Source organism: Hyaena hyaena, unplaced genomic scaffold (assembly GCF_003009895.1).
Source record: "Hyaena hyaena isolate Hyena2069 unplaced genomic scaffold, ASM300989v1 scaffold_9, whole genome shotgun sequence".
NCBI classification, from domain to species: Eukaryota; Metazoa; Chordata; class Mammalia; order Carnivora; family Hyaenidae; genus Hyaena; species Hyaena hyaena.
The window spans coordinates 1,831,135-1,852,469 of record NW_024080641.1 but is presented as its reverse complement, the minus strand read 5'-3'; the positions used below and the strand labels follow the sequence as shown (position 1 = coordinate 1,852,469).

The 21,335-nt window shown below is 54.2% G+C and overlaps 1 protein-coding gene across 2 annotated transcripts; it reads left to right on the top strand.

Moving 5' to 3' along the window:
• Positions 1-1,265: 1,265 nt before the first annotated feature.
• SNRNP70 (small nuclear ribonucleoprotein U1 subunit 70) lies at positions 1,266-18,420 on the top strand. Of its 2 annotated transcripts, none has more exons than XM_039245832.1 (10): positions 1,266-1,469; positions 2,234-2,390; positions 4,440-4,502; positions 4,620-4,674; positions 10,028-10,092; positions 10,232-10,294; positions 10,895-10,976; positions 14,203-14,304; positions 17,432-17,519; positions 17,629-18,420. In XM_039245832.1, exons 2-10 carry the CDS (start codon positions 2,244-2,246, stop codon positions 18,251-18,253), a joined length of 1,290 nt encoding a protein of 429 aa, XP_039101763.1. In that variant the 5' UTR covers positions 1,266-1,469; positions 2,234-2,243; the 3' UTR covers positions 18,254-18,420. The 2 variants fall into 2 exon arrangements, with proteins under 2 accessions (XP_039101763.1, XP_039101757.1); XM_039245826.1 differs by having other exon boundaries at positions 1,267-1,469; positions 17,602-18,420.
• The last annotated feature ends 2,915 nt before the right edge of the window (positions 18,421-21,335 follow it).

The window sequence follows — 21,335 nt, the reverse complement described above, 5'->3', positions numbered from 1 at the left end:
CCATCGGGCTCTGTGTTGACAGCTCAGGGCCTGGAACCTGTTTCAGATTCTGTGTGTGTGTGTGTGTGTGTGTGTGTGTGTGTGTGTGTCTCTCTCTCTGCCCCTCCCCTGCTCATGCTCTAGCTCGCTCCCAAAAATAAAATAAAAACATTTACAAAATTAAATAAAATCAATGGCACCATCAATCACCCAGTTGCTCAGCCTACAGCTCAAGGAATACAGATTATTACTATTATAATTTTAAAATGTATTTATTTTGGGGAGAGCACAAGCGGGGGAGGAGGAGAAAGAGGGGGGCAGAGGATCTGAAGTGGATTCTGCACTGACAGGCTGACAGCAGCAAGCCCTATGCGGGGCTAGATCTCTGGAAGTGTGAGATCATAACCTTAGCCCAAGTGGGACACTCAACAGACCGAACCAGCCGGGTGCCCCAGGATTATTCCTATTATTTTTAAAAAAATTTTAAATGTTTATTTTTGAGACACACACACACACACACACACACACACACACACAGTGAGTGGGGGAGGGGCAGAGAGCGAGGGAAACACAACCTGAATCAGGCTCCAGGGTCCGCGGTGTCAGCACAGAGCCCCATGCGGAGCAGAACTCACAAACCTGGAGATCGTAACCTGAGCGGATGCTTAACGGACTGAGCCACCCAGGCTCCCCTGCACTATTTTTCTTTATTGTGCTGGCCACAAACCGCAATTTATTCTTTTTTAAATGGCTTTATCATCTCCCCAGTACAACGTAAGCTCCAAGAAGAAAAACACTTTGCCTTGGTCATGTGCTGAATCTCCAGAGCCCAAGCAGTGCCTAGCATTACACTAGGCGCTGGGTGAACAATTACTGATCTAACAAGTAGCCTTCAATGTAACATCAATCACGTACGGACTCTTTGCAAAGCGGCGGAGGGGTATTTTGTCGTACAACGCACGCATGCGTACAAGATCCGGGAAGTGTGTTAGGGGAAAGGGGCGGAGCATCGCGGAGTCTCGCGCACAGAGGCGGTTGGAGCCCAGAGCGGAAGGTGGTGGGGGCTGGGGCTTGGTGCGGTACCCGCGTGCGCACTGCGTCCTGCAGCCCGCCGCGGCAAAGGAGTTTAAGGTGCCCGTGGGCGGGGAAGTGACCTCGCGCGTGCGCAGTGCCAGCGGCGCCGGCAGCTCCCTGTGTGTGGGTTGTTCTGGCTCGCGCCGCGCGTGCGCATTCTGGCTCGCGCCGCGCGTGCGCAGCGGAGACGGCGGAGGGATTTGAGGCTGGCTCCACCCCTTGCCCCTGTCGCGAGCCGAGGCCGCGCGGGCTCGTGAGCAGCGGCCTGGTACGCGCGCTGGGCGGGCGACTGAGGGAGACCGACGCGGACGCCGCCGGAGTCGAAGCCAGACCGGGAGTCCCTGCTGCTGAGGGGCCGCCGCAGCCGCCGCGAGCCCCCGGACCGTCGCCAGGCCGAGGAGGGCGCCGCGCGGCGGGTGAGTGAGACTGAGTGGCCTTACCGGGTGCGGGGCCGCTACCCACAACCCCGTGCGGTGGGCCCTTGTCGTTTCCCCGCGGCCGGGCCCTCTTCCCGCGCCACCGCCGCAGAACCCTTCTGCACCCCTTACCCAGAGTCCTCTGGGCACTGAGGCCCTCTTCCCACAGCTCACCCGCGGTCCCTTACCCACAGGCCCTTGCGGTGTGTTGCCTTTTTCTTCCTCGCCTCCGCGGCCTCCTGGACCCTTACCCATAATTCCTTTCGTCTTTGGGGGCCTAGGTCTATTACCCACAAGCCCCTGGCTCAAGGGGCTTGTTGCTTATGCGCTTCTTCCCTTGATCGGGGACTTCTTGTGACCTTCGCCCCCATAACCTGTTCTCCAAGGTGTGGGACCACCCACGCCGCCATTGCTTTGGGCCCCCCTCGTAAGGATCCTTGAGCCTCCCCCCGCCCCTCCTCCCCCCAGCTTACAGGGGGCTTCTCAGCCACACGGCTCCTTGCTCGGGACCCTGAGACTCAGCTCCTCATCAATTCTTTTTCAGTCATTGTTTCCCTCACCGGCCTCGCCCTCACAACAGCCTCTCCCCAAGAACTTGATATTTCTCGTTCAGATTTCCTCCTTTCTTCTGAGCCGTACGATCGTTCCATGTTCTTACAGACCTATCTTAATACTGAGATCTTACTCTTCTTTCTGTTTTTGGGGGAATTGTAGGGTCTTCATCTTCACCCAGTCAGCCTAACACGAGGCTCTTCTCCTTTCAGACTTGGCAAGATGACCCAGTTCCTGCCACCCAACCTTTTGGCCCTCTTTGCTCCCCGTGACCCTATCCCGTACCTGCCACCCTTGGAGAAACTGCCACATGAGAAACACCACAATCAACCTTACTGTGGCATTGCACCCTACATCCGAGAGTTTGAGGTGAGTTGGCCGAGCAGACCCGGAGTGGTTTGGGTTCAGAGGCCGGTGAGCTGTATTTGGGACACCAGTTTCTGGCCACTTTCTAGCTCGGTAATTTAGGCGGGGGACTTACTCTCTCTGATCCTCGGTTTCTGTGTCTTAAATGGGGTTGATCATGCGTTTCTTGCAGGGTTTTTGTGAAAATGCAGTAACCGGCAGCTGAGGATTCAGGTTCTGGGGTCAGGCAGACCTTGGCACGTCACGGATCAGCCCTGTGACCTTGGGCCAGTGGTGTATTCTCTTAGTGGATTTCTTCGTTTTTAGCCAGGGGATGATATTTTTCTCACAATATCGGTGGAGAATTAACTGCAACACTCGTTACAGGGCTTGCCGCCAAGTAGTCGCCAGAACGTTGGCGTTACCATGTTGACCAGTTGTGTTACTACTAGGATGATGTTCAAGTGGGCTTGAGGATTGCAGCTCTGTAAATGCAGGGAAAACACAAGTAACTTGGGCCCCGGGGCCTCCGTGTTTTGGTTTTGTTTTGGTTTTTGTTTTTCATTTGTAAAACTGGCACAGCCACGTCCACCTTGTAAGGTGCATCAGAGCACACCTGAGAAACGCTGGCACTCAGCCAGAAGTCAGAAGTGGATAGTTCTGGCATCACGTAAGAAAGGGAAGCTGAAGGCGGAGGCAGCTGCAGAGCAGAAGTTAGTGGAGAGATAATGGGAGGCTTGCTCCTTAGTAGGATTTGCCACCCTCGGTGAACCAGTACTGGGAAGTGTTATTAGCTAATTAAACTAATTTAATGGCTACAGGCCAATGGCACCGTTGATGCGGGTCACGTAGCAGTTACCGTTGAATGGGTGGTGAGGAGACCTTAAGAAACTGCCCTGGCTCTCAGGAGGTGGTCCAGTTGTTAACTCTGAACTGCACTGTCCACTCCTTTTGCATCAGCCCTGGGCCCAGTCTCTATGATAAAGAATAAATCTTTTGTAGATTGGAGTATTGATAAACAGAGGGATCATTTTCATTTTCCTCGTATCTTTAAAGAAAGATCACAGAATAAAAGATCAAGTTTTTATTTTTTAATGTTTTATTTCCTTTTTTAAAAAGTGTTTTATTTAAAAAAAATTTTTTTTAACGTTTTATATATTTCTGAGAGAGAGAGAGAGACAGCGTGAGCAGGGGAGGGTCAGAGAGAGGGGGAGATACAGAATCTGAAACAGGCTCCAGGCTCTGAGCTAGCTATCAGCAGAGCCCAACGCGGGGCTTGAACCCATGAACTGCGAGATCATGACCTGAGCCGAAGCTGGACGCTTTACTGACTGAGCCACCCAGGCGCCCCAATGTTTTATTTATTTCTGGGAGTGTACAGACAGACAGATGGTGAGCAGGGGAGGGTCAGAGAGAGAAGGAAACACAGAATCTGAAGCAGCCTCCAGGCTCTGAGCTGGCTGTCAGCACAGAGCCCAATGCGGGGCTTGAACCCATAACCGTGAGGTCATGACCTGAGCCTGTCAGATGCTTAACCGACTGAGCCACCCAGGCGCCCCGCCCTTTTTATTTCTTAACTACATTTATTTTAGAGAGGAGATAGTGTACGAGTGTGCGTGTGCACAAGCAGGGGAAGGGCAGAGAGAGAGGGAGACACAAATTCCAAAGCGGGCTCCAGCCTCCGAGCTGTCAACACAGAGCCCAAGGCAAGGCTTGAACTCATCAACCATGAGTTTGTGATCTGAGCTGAAGTCTGACACCTAACCAGCTAAGCCACCCAGGCACCCCAAGATCAAGTTTTTATTAATTTCAGCGGTCATGAAAGTACTCTGTGAGATTGCTGTAGAAGTTTCTGAATCTTCTGATTACTCTGCTGGTCACAGACCAGGAATAGTTGGTGAATGGCATTGTTCTGTGGACCGTGTTTTGACGCTGTTCCCCCAACTCCACTGGCCTGGGAATTGTCCATATTTCCTTGTTAGTGAGTGGCTGAGGTATTGTGTTTTCTAGATGGGTGTCCCTTGCAGTTTCCCCTTGTCTCTCCTACCCTGTCACCTTTCTCCTTGTTCCCAGGACCCTCGAGATGCCCCTCCCCCAACTCGAGCAGAAACCCGGGAGGAACGCATGGAGAGGAAGGTATGTAATTTTCGTCTCTTGGCCACGTGTCTTTTTGCCACTTTCATTCTCTCCAGGATGTTCCCTGACATCAGGGCACTTTTGTCCGCATTCAGTTGTCCAACTTTTTCCTGACAGAGACGGGAAAAGATTGAGCGGCGACAGCAGGAAGTGGAGACAGAGCTAAAAATGTGTAAGTCTGTCTTCCTCTCCCATCTCTTTTTCTTCAAACCCTCTTGCGTTTCTCTCCCACTGATCCAGCTCAAGATTCTCATTGGGGAAGGTGGGGTGGTTCACGTTTTTAGCCCACGAAGTCGGTCAAGCACTGTGTTTGGTTTAGGCACGTAAGAAGTACTGCATGGGGTGAGGCTTGGCGGGAAGGGAGGCCACGTACCGCAGGCTGCTCACTGCTCAGGGGAGCGCACTCAGGCCCCGCCACCAGCTGCGTGGGAGGACAGACCGCTTGCAGTCAGTCATCAACCAGACTTCACAGAGGGTCACCTCAGTCTCAAGTGGCCCTTTCTTGTTGGAGTAAGGACGTTGTAGTTGGAAAACATGGTCTTTCCTTCTACACCCGTGAGGTGAGGAATCGTGTCATTTTGGACCTTACTCCCTGGAGTGGGACATTTCCTCGGGGCTGTTGTGCAGATGTCAGACATCTAAATGCCTGGATATCCAGCCGAGAGCTCTCTGAGCACTGACTCACTAGGGCTGCCTTTCGGTCCCTTCTCAGATGCCTCCAGGGCATCTCAGACCCAGTGTCCAAACCTCATTCAGAATTACCTCTTCCTACCCACCCACCCACCTGCTCTCCTTGGATGTTTCCTTCACTGGAACTTGGCCATGTAGCCTTGCAAGTCATGGTCTCTGTTGTTGCCACCTAGTTTGTTTTAACACTTTCTTTCCTCCTCTCTTCAGTCTGTCACCACGACCAGTCCCTGTTACTCTCTGAATGTCCCAGATCTGACCCTTTTCTCCATGTTTCTTACCACTCAGGTTGCCTCTCATCTGGACATACAGTAACCATCTAACTGGTTTACTTATGTGTCTGTCTCCACCAGGTTCTTTGGGTCTTTTTTTTTTTTTTAAATATTTTTATTTATTTTTAGGAGAGAGAGAGAGAGAGAGCATGAGCAAGGGAGGGTCAGAGAGGGAGGGAGATACAGACTCTGAAACAGGCTCCAGTCTCTGTGCTGGCAGTCAGCACAGAGCCCGACGCGGGGCTCGAATCCACGAACCGCGAGATCACGACCTAAGCGAAAGTCGGACGCTTAACCGACTAAGCCACCCAGGCGCCCCTCTTTGGGTCTTTTTAAAGTACAACTTTTTCTCGTTTTCTGGTAGCAGCTTCCATTTGGTCTTGGCATAAAGACCAAAGTCTCTTTCCTGCCCCTTGTTCCAGACTTGCTGTGCACCGTGCTTCCCACTCTAGCCATAGCGGCCTCTTCTCACGTTTCATTCTTGCTGGATGGCCCCCTGGTACTGGGCTTTTGCCCAGGCTGTTCCCTAGTCTCTGACGACACCTTGGTTTATGTGTAACAGCTCTTTGTATCCCTGTTCAGCTGTCGCTTCTCAAGGAAGCCTCTCGTGACTTCCGCTCAGGTCAAGTCACCTTGTTTGCTGAAAGCCCTGAGTCCAGCTACCAGTTGGTCGCTTCGGTCTGCAGGGGGGATTTGAAGAGCATCTCCATCTCTGCATTGTGGGTCCACAGCTGCTCTAAGAGAGCAGGGTTTGGATGAGATTGCTCATCACCGTGGCCCCACCTCCGCTAGGGCCTAGCACACAGAATTGTGGGCAGCAGTGAATTGGGGGAGTCTTGGCTGCAATGCTAGGGCACAGGCCTTGCAGCCTGGCCACGTGCGTTGTAACCCCGATCCTGCCGCTTAACTGCCAGGTGGCCTTGGATAAATCACTTCCCCACTTGGAAGTTATTTTCCACATTTTAAGGATGGGATCTTGGTATGTTAAACGACATCATGAAGATGCACTTGGTCGAATTCAGAATGTGGGAAATGATATAAAACAAAGTTATAACCCAATTTCTTAAATAAAGGACAAGGAGAAAGAGCAGGGAGCCCTTTCGAAGTCTGATTAAAAAATCAAAAGATCAGGGGCGCCTGGGTGGCTTAGTCGGTTAAGCGTCCGACTTTCGCTTAGGTCATGATCTCGCGGTTCGTGGGTTCGAGCCCCGCGTCGGGCTCTGTGCCGACTGCCAGCTCAGAGCCTGGAGCCTGTTTCAGTCTGTGACTCCCTCTCTCTCTGACCCTCCCCTGCTCATGCTGTCTCTCTCGCTCTCCTAGAAATAAATAAAAAAAAATATATATTTAAAAAAAAAAAAATCAAAAGATCAGTCAAGCAAGTGATGTGTGTGGAGCTTGTTTGGACCCTGATTTAAATGATCTAACTGTATTGTTAAATCATCTAACTGTATTGGAGCGCCTGGGCTGCTCAGTCACTGAAATGTCTGACTTTGGCTCAGGCCTTGATAATCATGGTTTGTGGGTACAAAGCCCTGCATCAGGCTCTGTGCCCTCAGCCTCAAATCTCTGTCCTCCCTGCCCCGCGCATGTGCGCTTTCTTTAAATAAGCATTACAAAGAATGAGCTAACTAGAAGAGTGTAGTTTTAAAAATAATGGATCATATTTGAACCTTGGGTTTCAGGTTAAGGATCTGACCTTAACCTTTTAAAGTTTAGTGAGAGTATGGTGGTTATGATTTCTTAAAGTCTTAGTTAGAGACTGGAATGCTACATCTGGGGTTTGATTTAAAATACTTCGGTGGGCTGGGGATACAGAAGAAACGAACATGGGCATGTGTTGATAATTGAAGCTGGTTCCTAGGGCTTCATTATATTGTTCTCTGCTTTCCTAAGTGCTTGAACTTCTGCATAATTGGAAAGAAGAAAGAATGGGTCAAATACATTAGGGTTTTCATGGCCCCAAGAGCCTCCATCTCCAACCAGAGGTTGGCTCTGCCTTGTCACTGGTAACTGCTACCATTTGAGGGGCCTTGTCCCTTGTTAAGCAATTGGTGTACTTCATACTGTTGGCTTCTCACAGCTTCCAAGTGTGGTGGGGGTTATTACTCCCTTTTTTTTTTTTTAATGTTATTTCTGAGAGAGACAGTGTGAGCAGGGGAGGGTCAGAGAAAGAGGGAGACAGAATCCAAAACAGGCTCCAGGCTCTGAGCTGTCAGCACAGAGCTCGATGCGGGGCTCGAACCCACAAACCGTGAGATCATGACCTGAGCCACGTCTTGATCATGTCTTGAAGTCAGATGCTTAACCGACTGAGCCACCCAGGTGCCTCAACTCCCATTTTTAAGATAAGGAAAAATAGAGGCTCGTTAAGGCCAGTATATTTATCAAGAGTGAGAGTTCTGAGATACTTTTTCCCACCATCTGAGATTCTTTTTTTTTTTTTTTTTAATGTTTTATTTATTTCTAGGAGAGAGAGAGAGACAGCGTGAGCAGGGGAGGGTCAGAGAGAGAGGGAGTCACAGACTGAAACAGGCTTCAGGCTCTGAGCTGGCAGTCAGCACAGAGCCCGACGCGGGGCTCGAACCCACGAACCGCGAGATCATGACCTAAGCGAAAGTCGGACGCTTAACCGACTAAGCCACCCAGGCGCCCCTCCCACCATCTGAGATTCTAAACAGGCTTCCCCGCTCCATAGTGCAGCTCTGCGAGCTCCTAGATAATCCCTTTGACCAGGGGCTTCCCAAGGGCAGAGTTGCCGGCACGGGGGAGTTCCCTGGGTTTGTGCGCACGAGTGCACCAACCACTGAGCTGCTGGCTGCCTTCAGTTCTCTGCTGCCCTCTTCCTGCTGACGTCTTCCGTTTTCAGGTACGTGGGTGCTCTTGGCTCGGCTGCACTGGCTTTTGCCATTATTCACACTCAGGGTTGGCCCCTTGAGTGAGCAAGAATCACAGAGGGTTCCGTAGTGTCCCTCAGGTGCTGCCAGGCCCCTCCCTGGGCCTGGCAGGAAGTTCAGGTCTGCTCCCCTCCTCTCTGCCCGCCCCCTGCAATCACTGTAGGTTTAGCATTCCTGCCCTGCCTGTTACACCACCTGCTGCCTGGGGTTGGCAGATGCATTTCCTGTTGCCATTGTGATATTCTCACGTCCTCAGTCAAATGTCCTCATCCCAGTGAGGCCTTTCCTGACCTGCGAGTTACAGCTCTTTGCCCCGGGTCTGTCACCGTGTGGTAGAACTGGATGACTTCGAGTTCACTGTCCGCCTCCTCACGTTAGTGTCTGAGCTTCAACAGGGCAGGGCTCTTTTCTCTTTTCGCTATTGAATCCCCAACAGCCTATGACGGTTCTGGGTGCTTGCGAATACTTGCCGGTGAATGGACAAGAGCAGTCCAGTGCAGATTGAGAGACAGGGCACCGAAAACTACAGCTCAGAAGGATGGGGGGGTGGGGCAGGTGCAAAGATGGGGTTGTCTTCAGAGGCCACCATCCGTTTCCGGGTAGTTATTCCTTTGAATTTGGGTTCAGTCCTCTGGTTTTTGATACATTCACTAAAGGCTTCTTGAATTTCATTTGTGTTTGCAGCCTAGTCTCCTCAGATCTGCAAGTTTATTTCTCTGGCTTCTTACAACACCCACACTGTCTTCTTGAGAAGCTGGCGTGGAGGTGTTCTGCACGGAGCCTGGTAGTTAGAACACCCGGGCTGCGAGGTTGGGCTTGGCCTCTTTGCTGCTCTGACCCTTCGCCTCTTCCATGCTTCAGAGGCTGGTTTAGTTTCCATTTGCAGAATGAAGATTCACTTTCAGTGTGTAGCACGGTGTCTGGGCCTAATTCTGTGTTTGATAAATTATTAACATTCTTTTTTCACGTTCTCCTGGGATCCGGAGGTCATTCTAAGGGTAGCGCTGCGTGTGTTGTGGAAGAACCAACCACCTTCACTGTGCAGTGGTCGGGGTGCCTTTGGGACTCGGGCAGGAGCCGAGAGCCATTGTGTGCTTGAGCCGCTAGAGTCGATGAAAAGGACTTCTTCCTGGGCTTGAGCCATCAGAATCCCTACTGAAATTGGTTTTGTAATAGATCCTGGCTCCCTTCTGTGGAGATGGTTGTTCCTCAGTGGCCTTGTGGTAGGAAGGCTGGGAGTAGGGCGCGCGCCAGCACCAGGCCTGGGGCACCCTGGGGCACAGAGGTCCTGAGGCAGGAAGTGGGGTGTTGGCCGCCGCCAGGCTCTCCCAGCCTTTGAGCTCAGGTGTCCCTGTGAGCTGCAGTTGCAGGCTGTGCCATTGGGCGGCAGCATGGCCCTGCAGGCCAGGGAGGAAGTTGCAGGCTGTGCCATTGGGCGGCAGCATGGCCCTGCAGGCCAGGGAGGAAACCCGGCACCCCGAGTGCTCAGGCTGCCTCTGGGTGCCTGGCCTTTGCCCAGAGGGGACTGGGCCTTTAGCGTGTGTAGGTCTGAAATGGTGTTCAGGCTGCCAGCCCCCATCCAGTGTCAGCTTAAGGTCAGCCTGTCCCCTTACCCATCAGCCTAAACTGGTTATTGACATCTCCTACTTACACATTTTTTTCTTCTGCACAGGGGACCCTCACAATGATCCCAATGCTCAGGGTGATGCCTTCAAGACTCTCTTTGTGGCTAGAGTGGTGAGTCTCCAGCTCCCCAACCCTGGGCTGCTGAGAGCTTGGGTGTGGGACAAAGGGTAGTAGGCTAGGTCCTGGAATGTTCTGAGGGCTTTGGGATGGCTAATTTCTTCCATTTAACTTTGTATCTGTCTCCTGATAGAACTATGACACAACAGAATCGAAGCTCCGGAGAGAGTTTGAGGTGTATGGACCCATTAAAAGGGTGAGTGGCCTGGGCCTGGGGTTATTTGAACTAGAAAGGGATGGTGTAGAGGGAGAAAGCTGGCTCCTGGCCCCGAGGGTGCATCCCGTCATTTCAGGGCTTCGGAGTCCATGGACTACGTTTCGCTTCTGTTTTTCTCCACGGTGCACTTGGGTGGCAGGAGTAAAATTAAGATGCGGTAACCAGCCAGGCCCATCTGGTTACCGTTGTCTGTGGCTGCTGTTGCTGTAAGGCAGAGGCGGGTAGTCAGGACAGACAATGTCAGGTCTTCAGGACTGGAAGTATCTGCTGTCTGGCCTTTTGGGGAAGATGTGGAATTGTGTGCTGATTCCTGTTGTAGAGGAAGGCTCTGTGTTTAGCTGATGTGCTGTGATTTCATTGTAAAGTCCCGAGGGCTCTGAGCAGTAGTGAGGGCTTGAGATCAGTGTGCACAGGCACTGCTGAGCCCGGTGCCTGGAGGGCATTAGTCACCCTGGGCTCTCGTGGAAGGACAGGGTACGAGGTGTCTGTTGCTGGCATCTCAGGGCTGGGACCACACAGGGCCTATGGTTGAAAAGATGGGGTTTCCTTGTCTGAGAGCTAATCCTGCGCCTCCCCCAGATACACATGGTCTACAGCAAGCGGTCAGGAAAGCCCCGAGGCTACGCCTTCATCGAGTACGAACATGAGCGAGACATGCACTGTGAGTACCTCTGGCCGGAGCCGTGCCCTCTGACCCTCTCTCTTCTCTGCTGCCCAGCCCCTTCCCATCGTCTGTCCCCCAACCCCCCCCCCCGCCAAACCTGACATTAGCGATGTCTCTTCTCCTCCTCCCTTTGTTTCTGATATATCTTTTTTTTTTTATATACGTGTTTTTTAAAAAACAAAAACCAAAATCCCCCACAACGTGTGTGTGTGTGTGAACCCGGGGAGGTAAGTGTCACACGTTGAACCTCAGGGGCAAGGAGGGAACTGGGTGGGAGCTGGGGCCAGCAGGACGTGGGGGGGAGGGGTCGGGTGTTCGGGGAGCCTCTCCCCGTTCCCCCACCAGAACTGGGGGTGGCCAGGTCAGAATGAGGACTGGCCTTTGAACCTGCCCTCTCTTCCCCCCAGCACAACTGGGGCTGGGCCACCCGACCCTCCGCCTCCCCACCCCTGGCCCCCCACCCTGTTCCTCAGTGGGCAGTGGGCCTGTAGGCGTGTTCGGCGCCTGCCCCCACATCTCCAAAGCCCCTTTTGAGGCCGCGGCGGCGTCCACATGGGCAGGGATGGGTGGGTGGGGGTGGGCAGGGCTGCGGCGTGTCCAGGGGCCGCCGTATTAATTGACTGTTCTTATTGTCACTGCAGCCACCACGCAGCTGGCTTGCAGCTGATGCTTACGCTCCCCTTACAACACCTCAGTGTATGGTTGGTATAAGGGTTTGTATCATGGGTAAGATCACTCAGCACCGCACACTAGCCCAGCTTAGCCAGGCAGCGCAGGAGCAGTGAGGCCTCCCTCCTCCCGTCCCCTGTCGCCCCCTCAGCCTCCCCGCACCCGGAACCCTTTCCTTGTTTGGGTGCCCTTTGTCCCTGCTGCCACCCCTGCCCCCAGTCCGTAGGCTCTCTGGTAATCTTGTCGCTCCCAGGAAGGGAAGGACGGACCCTGATGGGAAAGGCATCTGGCCTCTCCAGTTGGGCTCCACCAGCCCCTGACTTAACCTGGCTTCATGGCGTCAGCGGGCACGTTATAGGAATGCGGAAGACTGGATGCAGTGGGGGGAGGGCTCCATGTGGAACCCTTCAACCCTTTGCTCCCTGCCCCCGTGCTTCTGTGGGGCTGTCACTGTGGTGGCCCTGGAGAATCTTTCTGGTTGCTAGATTCAGGGTGCTGTGCCCCTTTTCTGTCCGCCTTCTCCTGGTCGAGGCCTCCCGAGGGGCCGTGGTGCCCAGCGGCTCTGCAGGGTGCACGGACTTGGGATTGGAGTGTGGGAGGGACTTAGTGACAGGCTGCCAGGGGCTGGAAGTGTCATAAGTTCTACTTAAAACCCTTCCGCTGTCTGTAGAGACCTAAGAGAGGGAGAGAAAGAGAAGCCTAGAAGCACACACGTCCCGTGGTTTCTTTGCTGGTACTCCTGGGTTGGGCCTCTTCGGGGGTTTGGGACACTGAACCAGAGCAGGGTTCCTTTGCCTGACTGTGTTCCCGGTCCTTCAGTCCCGTCCCCCCCCACAACCCTCCTCTGGGTGCGGGGGCCGAGCGGCCCCCTCCTCCTCAGATCCTGGGCTGCACTCCATCTCCTGGGCCCCTGAGGCTGCCCCCTTGGGTGCCAGCCTTTGAGCAGCAGGTGGCGGGAGGGAGTGTGGAGCTCCGGTTGGAAAAGTCCTTCTATGTGCTGCGAGGGGGCGGGGTGTGTGCCTAGTTCAGCGTGGACTTTACCGGGACGTGTGAGGGCGCACAGCTTCACTGAGGCCTCCCCAGCCGCCTTTTTAAACGCAACAAGATAGTCCCGGGGCTTTACCAGCTCCTAGACTTTAGGTTATCCTTGCCTCCCCCTCTTTCAAGGCCTCCACGAGGTTTCTTTGGGGTCCGCCACTTCCTCTGCCTGCCTCCAGATGGTGCAGGAGACGTGGCTCCTTTCCCCCTCCACTGGCTCCCTAGCACCCCCTACTTCCCTTCCCGTAGCTTTAGCTGACCCTATGGTGGTGGGTGTGGGGTCTGTGCGCGTGCTCAGGTAAGCTGGGGGCTCCAGGTAAGCGGTCCCGTGTCCCCCCCCGGGAAGCCCGCCTCCTCGCCAGGCCCCCAGGAGTTGCCGAGCCCCCCCCATCCCGCTCGGTTTGGACACCCGCAAGGCCGGCATCGGTAAATGGCACCTTTTTCTCTTCCTCTGGTTGTTATTTGGGGGGGAGCGGGCTGGGGCGGGGCAGGGTATTGTGGTTGGTTGAGGACGACTCCCTAGGCCAGGGCTGGGGGTGGGAAATGGACTTTTTTGGCCTTCCCGACGCCCCGTGTGAGACAGGCCCTGATTTGGGCCTGCCCGTGGCTGTGATGTGGCCACGAGCAGGAACGTGCCTCACCCTGCATCTCCCCCTCGACTGCTCGCTCTGCCCAAGAGGCTCAGGCTGGGGTTGGCCTCCCAGCGTGTGTTGAGCAGGGGCTGTGGAGGGAGAGACGGGGCGGGGGCTGGGATTGGGTGGCAGTCTGTCGGCTCAGGTAAGGCAGGAATTGTCAGGAGCACCGCACGCCTCCCAGGCCTCCCTCCACTTCCCCTCTCCCCCACCTGCTGTAGGGGGCCCCTCCAGGCCCCCTGGGAGCACTGGACCCCCACCCTTCTGCTCCCTGCCATCTCCTGAAGATTTCTCCCACCCTTCTCTCTGGTTCATTTTCTGTTCTGATGTCTGTTCCCCCCACGCTCACCTCCGTCCCCCAAAACACAAAAAATAATAAAGCCGGTGTGAACTGGGGTGCAGTGCGGCCCAGCTGGGCCTCCGCCCCCAGCACGATGTTTTAGGGTGCATGCCTGGGGTTGTGGAGGAGCCCTCCCCCACAGCAGAGTCCACCCTTAAGTTAACCTCCAGTTTCTTTGCAGCGACTTTGGCCGCCTGGGCAGGAGGGGGCTGCTCTGTCGACTGGGAGTAGGCAGGGCCTGGCGGCCCAGGGGGGTGGGTGGGGGTGGGGCGGTCCTGCTCCCCCCAGTAGCTACTGGGGGGTGATGAACAAGTACCGAGATGGAGCAGGCCCTTCCTGGTTTGGGAGAGGGTTGGTCTGGCTGTCAGTTGCCTGGCTGTCTGGTGGGTGTGTGTGTGTGTGCGTGTGCGCGCGCGTGCGCGTGTGTGCGCACAGCGTGCCTTGATGGGGACGTGGGGGTGGGGATGCTGCAGAGCTGAGCCCTGTCCTGACTAGAGGACCCTCTGGGGACTCTTCCCCCTCCCCCCCCCCACGTCTGTTGCAGCCGCTTACAAGCACGCAGATGGCAAGAAGATTGACGGCAGGAGGGTCCTTGTGGACGTGGAGAGGGGCCGAACTGTGAAGGGCTGGCGGCCCCGGCGGCTAGGTGAGCGCTCCATGCCCAGGCTGGGCCCCAGTGGGCCTTGCGCTCCATTGTGCGTCCTCTGCCCCTCTCTGTCAGCCCTTTTTCTCTGTCTGCGTGGCCGCTCACACCTTCCCTTCGTCTCCCCAGCTTGTCTTCTCATCACTGTCGTCATTCCTGGGGGCTGTCGTCTTCTGGCTTCCTCACTAGCTGGTGGATTTCCTCTTTTTCTGCCTCATTCTCCTTATCCCGGGAAGTGGGGGTAGCCTCCGAGTTCCCCGAGCTCAGCATACCAGATGCCCAGCTTGGCAAGGAGCACCTGGTGGGGTTCTAAATGTCCCCCTCACATCCACTTACTCTCTGCTCTTGCTCTCTGTTGATACATTGGCTCAGCAAATATCTGTTTGGTTACTGGCTGTTCACGGTGTTTTTTTTCTAATTTTTTTATTTTAAATGTTTATTTCTTTAGAGAGAGAGTGTCACGTGTGGGGGGGGGAAGGGGCAGAGAGAGAGAGAGAGAAAGAGAGAATCCCAAGCAGATTCCATGTTGTCAGCACCCAGCTGGACATGGAGCTCAACCCCACAAACCATAAGTTTGTGACCTGAACCGAGATTAAGAGTCAGATGTTTGACTGACTCAGGCGCCCTTTGCGTGTGTTTTAGTCAAGAGCAAGACATACATACATCGACAGTATTTTGTCTGTCTTTAATTATGACTCACAGTGTCAGTCAAGGTCAGTTTGATTGCAAGTATCAGAAATACGTTTGAGGTTTTTATAGCACAGAGGAGTTTTGTGTTTTGTTTTTTTTTTTTAATATTTTTATTTATTTCTTGGAGAGAGAGAGAGAGACAGCGTGAGCAGGGGAGGGTCAGAGAGAGGGAGTCACAGACTGAAACAGGCTCCAGGCTCTGAGCTGGCAGTCAGCACAGAGCCCGACGCGGGGCTCGAACCCACGGACTGCGAGATCATGACCCAAGCGAAAGTCGGACGCTTAACCGACTAAGCCACCCAGGCGCCCCAGAGGAGTTTTGTTAATAGAGAATCCTGGGGGTCGTTTGGAGCCCAACGGTGTGTGATGCCAGTGGGCCTGAAGGGGACCCTGTAGCCAGACCTTAAAGTTGCCAGGAGCCGCCTCTGGTATCTCCGCAGTTTGCTGCCACCTTGCCTGCTGTCTGTGCAGATGGGTCTCCTGCACCGTCCCAGTGTGTCCCCTGCTTTATACCCAGTTGTCTTGAGTCTGCGTTTTGGGGTGGGTGGATCTCAGGGGCTCAGCGTTGGGCCAGGATCTGAGGTCCTGCCATCCAAACATGCCTGTTAAGGACGTACTCCTGTGACGGTGAGAGACCGCTGCCCAGGAAGGTGGTCCTCCCTGGGTAGACCTGTCAGATGGATGCAGACTGGCTCTTAATCCTGCCTCTGCCCGCTCTTCCCACCGTGGACTCACCCATGTGGCGGAGACCACACACTCCGCCTGCTGGCTCTCCGAACTACAGATCGGTTTTTCTCTTCCCTTCATTTCTCTGGGGTGGAGTGAGTTCTTCAGAGTGCGGTTTCCTGTTCTGGTAGAATCCTGGAATCTTCTAGGTCAGTTGGCATTCAGGCTTTATTTATTATTGTTTTTTTAATGTTTTATTTGTTTTAGAGACAGCGTGAACAGGGGAGGGTCAGAGAGAGGGAGTTACAGAATCTGAACACGGGCTCCAGGCTCTGAGCTAGCTGTCAGCACAGAGCCCAACGTGGGGCTGGAACCCACAAACCATGAGATCATGACCTGAGCCACAGTTGGATGCTTAACCAACTGAGCCACCCAGGCGCCCCTAAAAGTGTTTATTTTTGAGAGAGCAAGTGTGGGGGAGGGGCAGAGAGAGAGGGAGAGAATCCCAGACAGGCTCCTTGCTGTCTCTGCAGAGCCCCATGTGGGGCTCAAACCCACAGACTGCAAGATCATGACCTGAGCTCAAGTCAGAAGCTTTACCGACTAAGCCATCCAGGTGTCCTTTATTTTGCTTTTTAATGTATTGTGGTTGCAACCCATCAGATTGATGCTGTAATCCATTGCTGGGTCGTGACCTGACAGTTGCAGACACTAGTCTGCGCCATACCTGTGACGTTCCAAGTGCCTGGTCAGGTGCCTTTGCCTATTAGAATGTTCTCCCAGCAGCCTTTCTCCTTTTTCACCTGGCACCACTGAAAAGTCACTTCCTTGCGTGGAACTGAGGCCTGCCTCAGTGAAGCTTCCCTCCAGTCCGCTGGGTGTAGAACATTGGACCAGAGGGCAGGTTCTGGAGTCGGCCGGGAGTCCTGTCCCAGTTCGGCATCTTCGTTGCCAAGTCCCCGTGTGGGCAAGTGGCAGAGTTTTCCCATTCAAAGAAAGCGCTCTCTCGCTCCTCAGTAGTCCTTTGACCACTGTACCTAGACACTTAATATTATGTGCTGGTGACAGCAAAGTCAGACCTAGTCCTGACTTTCACGCTGTGACAGTCTGCCTGGAGAGGCCAGCGTTCTCCAGCTCGCAGGGGTGTGTACACTGAGGCTCCTCCGGAAGTTTTAGGAAGGAAACATTCGGTCTGTGAGTAAACAGTGGGGAGCTGTGGGGTGGGTCCAGGAAGGCTTGCTGAGGAAATGATGTTCAGGCGGATGTCTCAGGGAGCAGTAAATGAAGCAGACAGGAAGAGCAGACCCCAGGGAGAGCCGTGACTGATCCCCCAGAGTGGGGCACAAAGACGGAGAACATGAGGGGATTGAAAAGCGGCCGGAAGTGAAGAACCAGGGGCCAGCGCCTGCAGGCTCTAGAGGCCACCTGATGGGAGATTTTGGACTAAAGATAGTGGGAAGCCATTGGAGGAACTGAGGCTGACCACATAGTTAAGTCCCTGGCTTTGCCTCGTGTAAGGAGGCGGCTGAGCAGACTGGGTGTGCGAGGCTGTGTGGACCTGGAGGTTGAGGATCCGCTTCGGAATCTGAGCACAGGTGTTGACCGGCTGGCGCTTTGTGAAAGGCCTCACGTGTGTAAACACGGCTCTCCTGTTAGAGTCCGCTGGGCAGAGGCGCTTGCAGGCCTTCCGTTTGCTCCCTGATGCCCCTCTTCTCCCTGCCCTGGGTGCCCTGCCAGAGCTGACCGTCTCTCCGCCCCCGCCCCCCGCCCCCAGGAGGTGGCCTCGGTGGTACCAGGAGAGGCGGGGCTGACGTGAACATCCGGCATTCTGGCCGGGATGATACTTCCCGCTATGATGAGAGGTAAGATTGGGCAGCCGGTTTCCTGGGACGCGGGAGGTCACGTGGGGGAGCCCCGCCGCAAACCTCTGCCCACCTCATCCAGGCCCGGCCCCTCCCCGCTTCCCCACAGGGACCGGGACCGGGACCGCGAGCGGGAGCGCAGGGAACGAAGCCGCGAGCGAGACAAGGAACGAGAACGGCGACGCTCCCGCTCTCGGGACCGGCGGCGGCGCTCACGGAGTCGGGACAAGGAAGAGCGGAGGCGCTCCAGGGAGCGTAGCAAGGACAAGGACCGGGACCGGAAGCGGCGAAGTAGCCGGAGCCGGGAGCGGGCACGACGCGAGCGGGAGCGCAAGGAGGAGCTACGGGGTGGCGGAGGTGGTGGCGACATGGCGGAGCCCTCTGAGGCTGGTGATGCGCCTCCTGACGACGGGCCTCCTGGGGAGCTGGGTCCCGACGGCCCTGACGGTCCAGAGGAGAAGGGCCGGGATCGAGACCGGGAACGACGTCGGAGCCACCGGAGCGAACGGGAGCGGCGTAGGGACCGTGACCGAGACCGGGATCGCGAGCACAAGCGGGGGGAGCGGGGTGGTGAACGGGGCAGGGATGAGGCCCGAGGTGGGGGTGGTGGCGGCCAGGACAACGGGCTGGAGGGTCTGGGCAACGAAGGCCGAGACATGTACATGGAGTCTGAAGGAGGTGATGGGTATCTTGCTCCAGAGAACGGGTATTTGATGGAGGCTGCGCCAGAATGAAGAGGGCCGCCCCCCGTTTTGTTTGGACGCGTTCCTACCCATCCCTTTGCTGTCATCCTCTCCCCTGACCTTGGCCACCACCTAAGTTTGCCAGCCCAGGGTAGGAGTCTCCTTATTTGTTGTGGCCCCTTGGATTTAAAATAAAATTAATTTCCTGTTGATAACCAGCAGCTTGTTTTTTTCACTGCTCTTAATGTCTACCCCAGAAGGCTGTCCCCTTACCACGGCCCCACTCTGGTCTGTGTCCCAGGGCATGTCCCAGGTCCCATGCCGAAAGCTTGGGCCTTGTGACCTGGGACTGGGGCTACCCCCCGCCACCCTAGAGCAGTTGAAAGTGGGATAAGGAGGTGCCTTGTAAGGGTTTTCTCCATTAGGGTCTCAGATCCCTTTGTGATTTTCTTCCTCTTGGGTTTTTGGGCTTTGGGTTTTTTTTTTGTTCTTGGCCTAATGTCTACTACACGTCTGGTGTGGGGCTGTCCCTCTGAAACTTTTGTCCTGGTGGAGGTGGGGCTCCAAGACACCAGGTTACTCTGTGGAAGCTGCGATTTGTGTGGAAGTGGAGCTGTTGCTAAGCTGGAGAGCAGGGAAGGGGGGGCCTGGAATGTGAGCACAAGCTGGAGGAGGGGGGTGGGGCACAGCAGGACGTCCACACAAGGCCAGGAGGGCGGGCCAGTTCATCATGAATGTTTCTATGTATTTTTATTTTTTTTGAGAGTGAGCGGGCCGAAGTGAGTGAGGGATAGAGGAAGAGAGAGAAACGGGGCTCACCCAAAGTGGGGCTGGTATTTTATCTGCAGTGGGGCTTGACCTCACCTGAAGCGGAGCTCAGGCTCACCTGATGTGGGACTCAAACTCACAAACAGTGAGATCCTGACCTGAGCTGAAGTCAGATGCTTAACTGAGCCACACAAGCACTGCTCTTCTTTTTTGTTTTTTTAAGCTTATTTTTTTATTTTTTATTTATTTCTAGGAGAGAGAGAGACAGCGTGAGCAGGGGAGGGTCAGAGAGAGAGGGAGATACAGACTCTGAAATTGGCTCCAGGCTCTGAGCTGGCAGTCAGCACAGAGCCCGACACGGGGCTCGAACCCACGAACCATGAGATCATGACCTAAGCGAAAGACGGACGCCTAAGCAACTAAGCCACCCAGGCACCCCAAGCTTGCTTATTTTGAGAGAGACAAAGATCGTGTGAGCTGGGGAGGGCCAGAGAGACGGGATCTGAAGCAGACTCTGCGCTGACAGCACAGAGCCCAGTGTGGAGCTCAGACTCACCATGAGCCAAAGTCACTCGCTTAATTGACTGAGCCACCCAGGCAGCCCTCTAGAAAGAGTAGCACTTGGCATGGCTGAAAACCAAGCACATGGATTATGCTTTTCACTGCTTCAGTCTTCATAAGCATACAAGGATGACAGGCGTTTGAGAAACTGCTGCAACTGGAAACCACAAGGTAAGTGGAAAAACTGGCCCTGGATGGAAGACTTTAGGAGATAAACGGGAACACTGTGCCTCTAGTTAGTATATTCTTGTAGATCTCCCAAATGCTGCAGCTGCACTTCTGGAATTGGCTCTGAAGAACGGTGTGGCACAGGCCAGTTACATAAAGACTGGACATGATCTATAAAAGGAGCTTGTGCAAGGCATTGGGAACCTGGACTCAGAGTGCGATGCCTAAGAAAAGGAAAGCCAACACCCTCTCTTTTTCTTTGAAGACATTTGCCAGTTTACTTTGGGGGAACATAGTGGCAGTCCACTGGGCTGAGTTCACAGACATCACACCATGCAGGTTGGACTTGAGGGCAAAATTATGCTGAGCCAGATGGGGTGCTGAGCCCCCAGATCTACATGCAATCTCTCCTCAATGAATTTGCCAACTGCTGAACTGCTCGCTCTCAAGGCCAGAAACACCCCACCCAGCCCCACTCCCCGCCAAAGGGGCTCATAGGAAAGAACTAGTTGGGAGCTACGGTGCTGAGTAGAGGTGGCAGCCGCTTTGCAGATCTGGGGAAGACGAGTTGGGGGTCAATGATCGTGCTGGACATCCCCAGAGCACCACCGTATCGGGAGTCAGCCCCAAGTGAAACAGCAGGCATGAGGAAACCTGAAAGCGGACCTCATCAGGATTCAGGTGCTCTGCCTGCCAGGAGAGAATGTAGCCCTTTGGAGGAAGATCTCATTCAGAGCCCCTGTGATGTGATGCTCAGCATCTACTCAAAAATCATTAGGCACTCTATGGGGCGCCCGGGTGGCTTAGTCGGTTAAGCGTCCGACTTTCGCTTAGGTCACGATCTCGCAGTTCGTGGGTTCGAGCCCCGCGTCGGGCTCTGTGCTGACTGCCAGCTCAGAGCCTGTGACTCCCTCTCTCTCTGACCCTCCCCTGCTCACGCTCTCTCTCTCTCCTAGAAATAAATTAAAAAATATATAAAAAAAAAAATCATTAGGCACTCTAGAAAGAAGACTTGGATTGTTGAAAACCAAGGGGGAAAACAGCCAACAGACCCAGGAATTTGACCCAGGCATTCTGATGTTGTTCTATATGTTCACAGAACATGGCAAGGATTGGAGAGCTATTTTCTTAATATATGTTTGTTTGTCTAGAGACCCAGCTGGGGGCGGGGGGCAGGAGAGGGAAAGAAGGAATCCCAAGCAGGGTCTACGATGTCAGTGCAGAACCTGACCTCACAAACCATGAGATCATGACCTGAGCTGAAATCAAGAGCCGACTGAGCCACCCAGGCGCCCCCAGGATGTAGCTAGAGCTTTAGCTGAGAGCTGTAATCTTTATTTATTTATTTTTAATTTTTTTTTAATGTTTTATTTATTTCTAGGAGAGAGAGAGACCACGTGAGCAGGGGAGGGTCAGAGAGAGAGGGAGTCACAGACTGAAACAGGCTCCAGGCTCTGAGCTGGCAGTCAGCACACAGCCCGACACGGGTCTCGAACCGACGAACCGCGAGATCATGACCTAAGCGAAAGTCGGTCGCTTAACCGATTAAGCCACCCAGGCGCCCTATTTATTTTTATTTTATTTTTATTTTTTTTAATGTTTTATTTATTTTTAGGAGAGAGAGAGAGAGACAGCG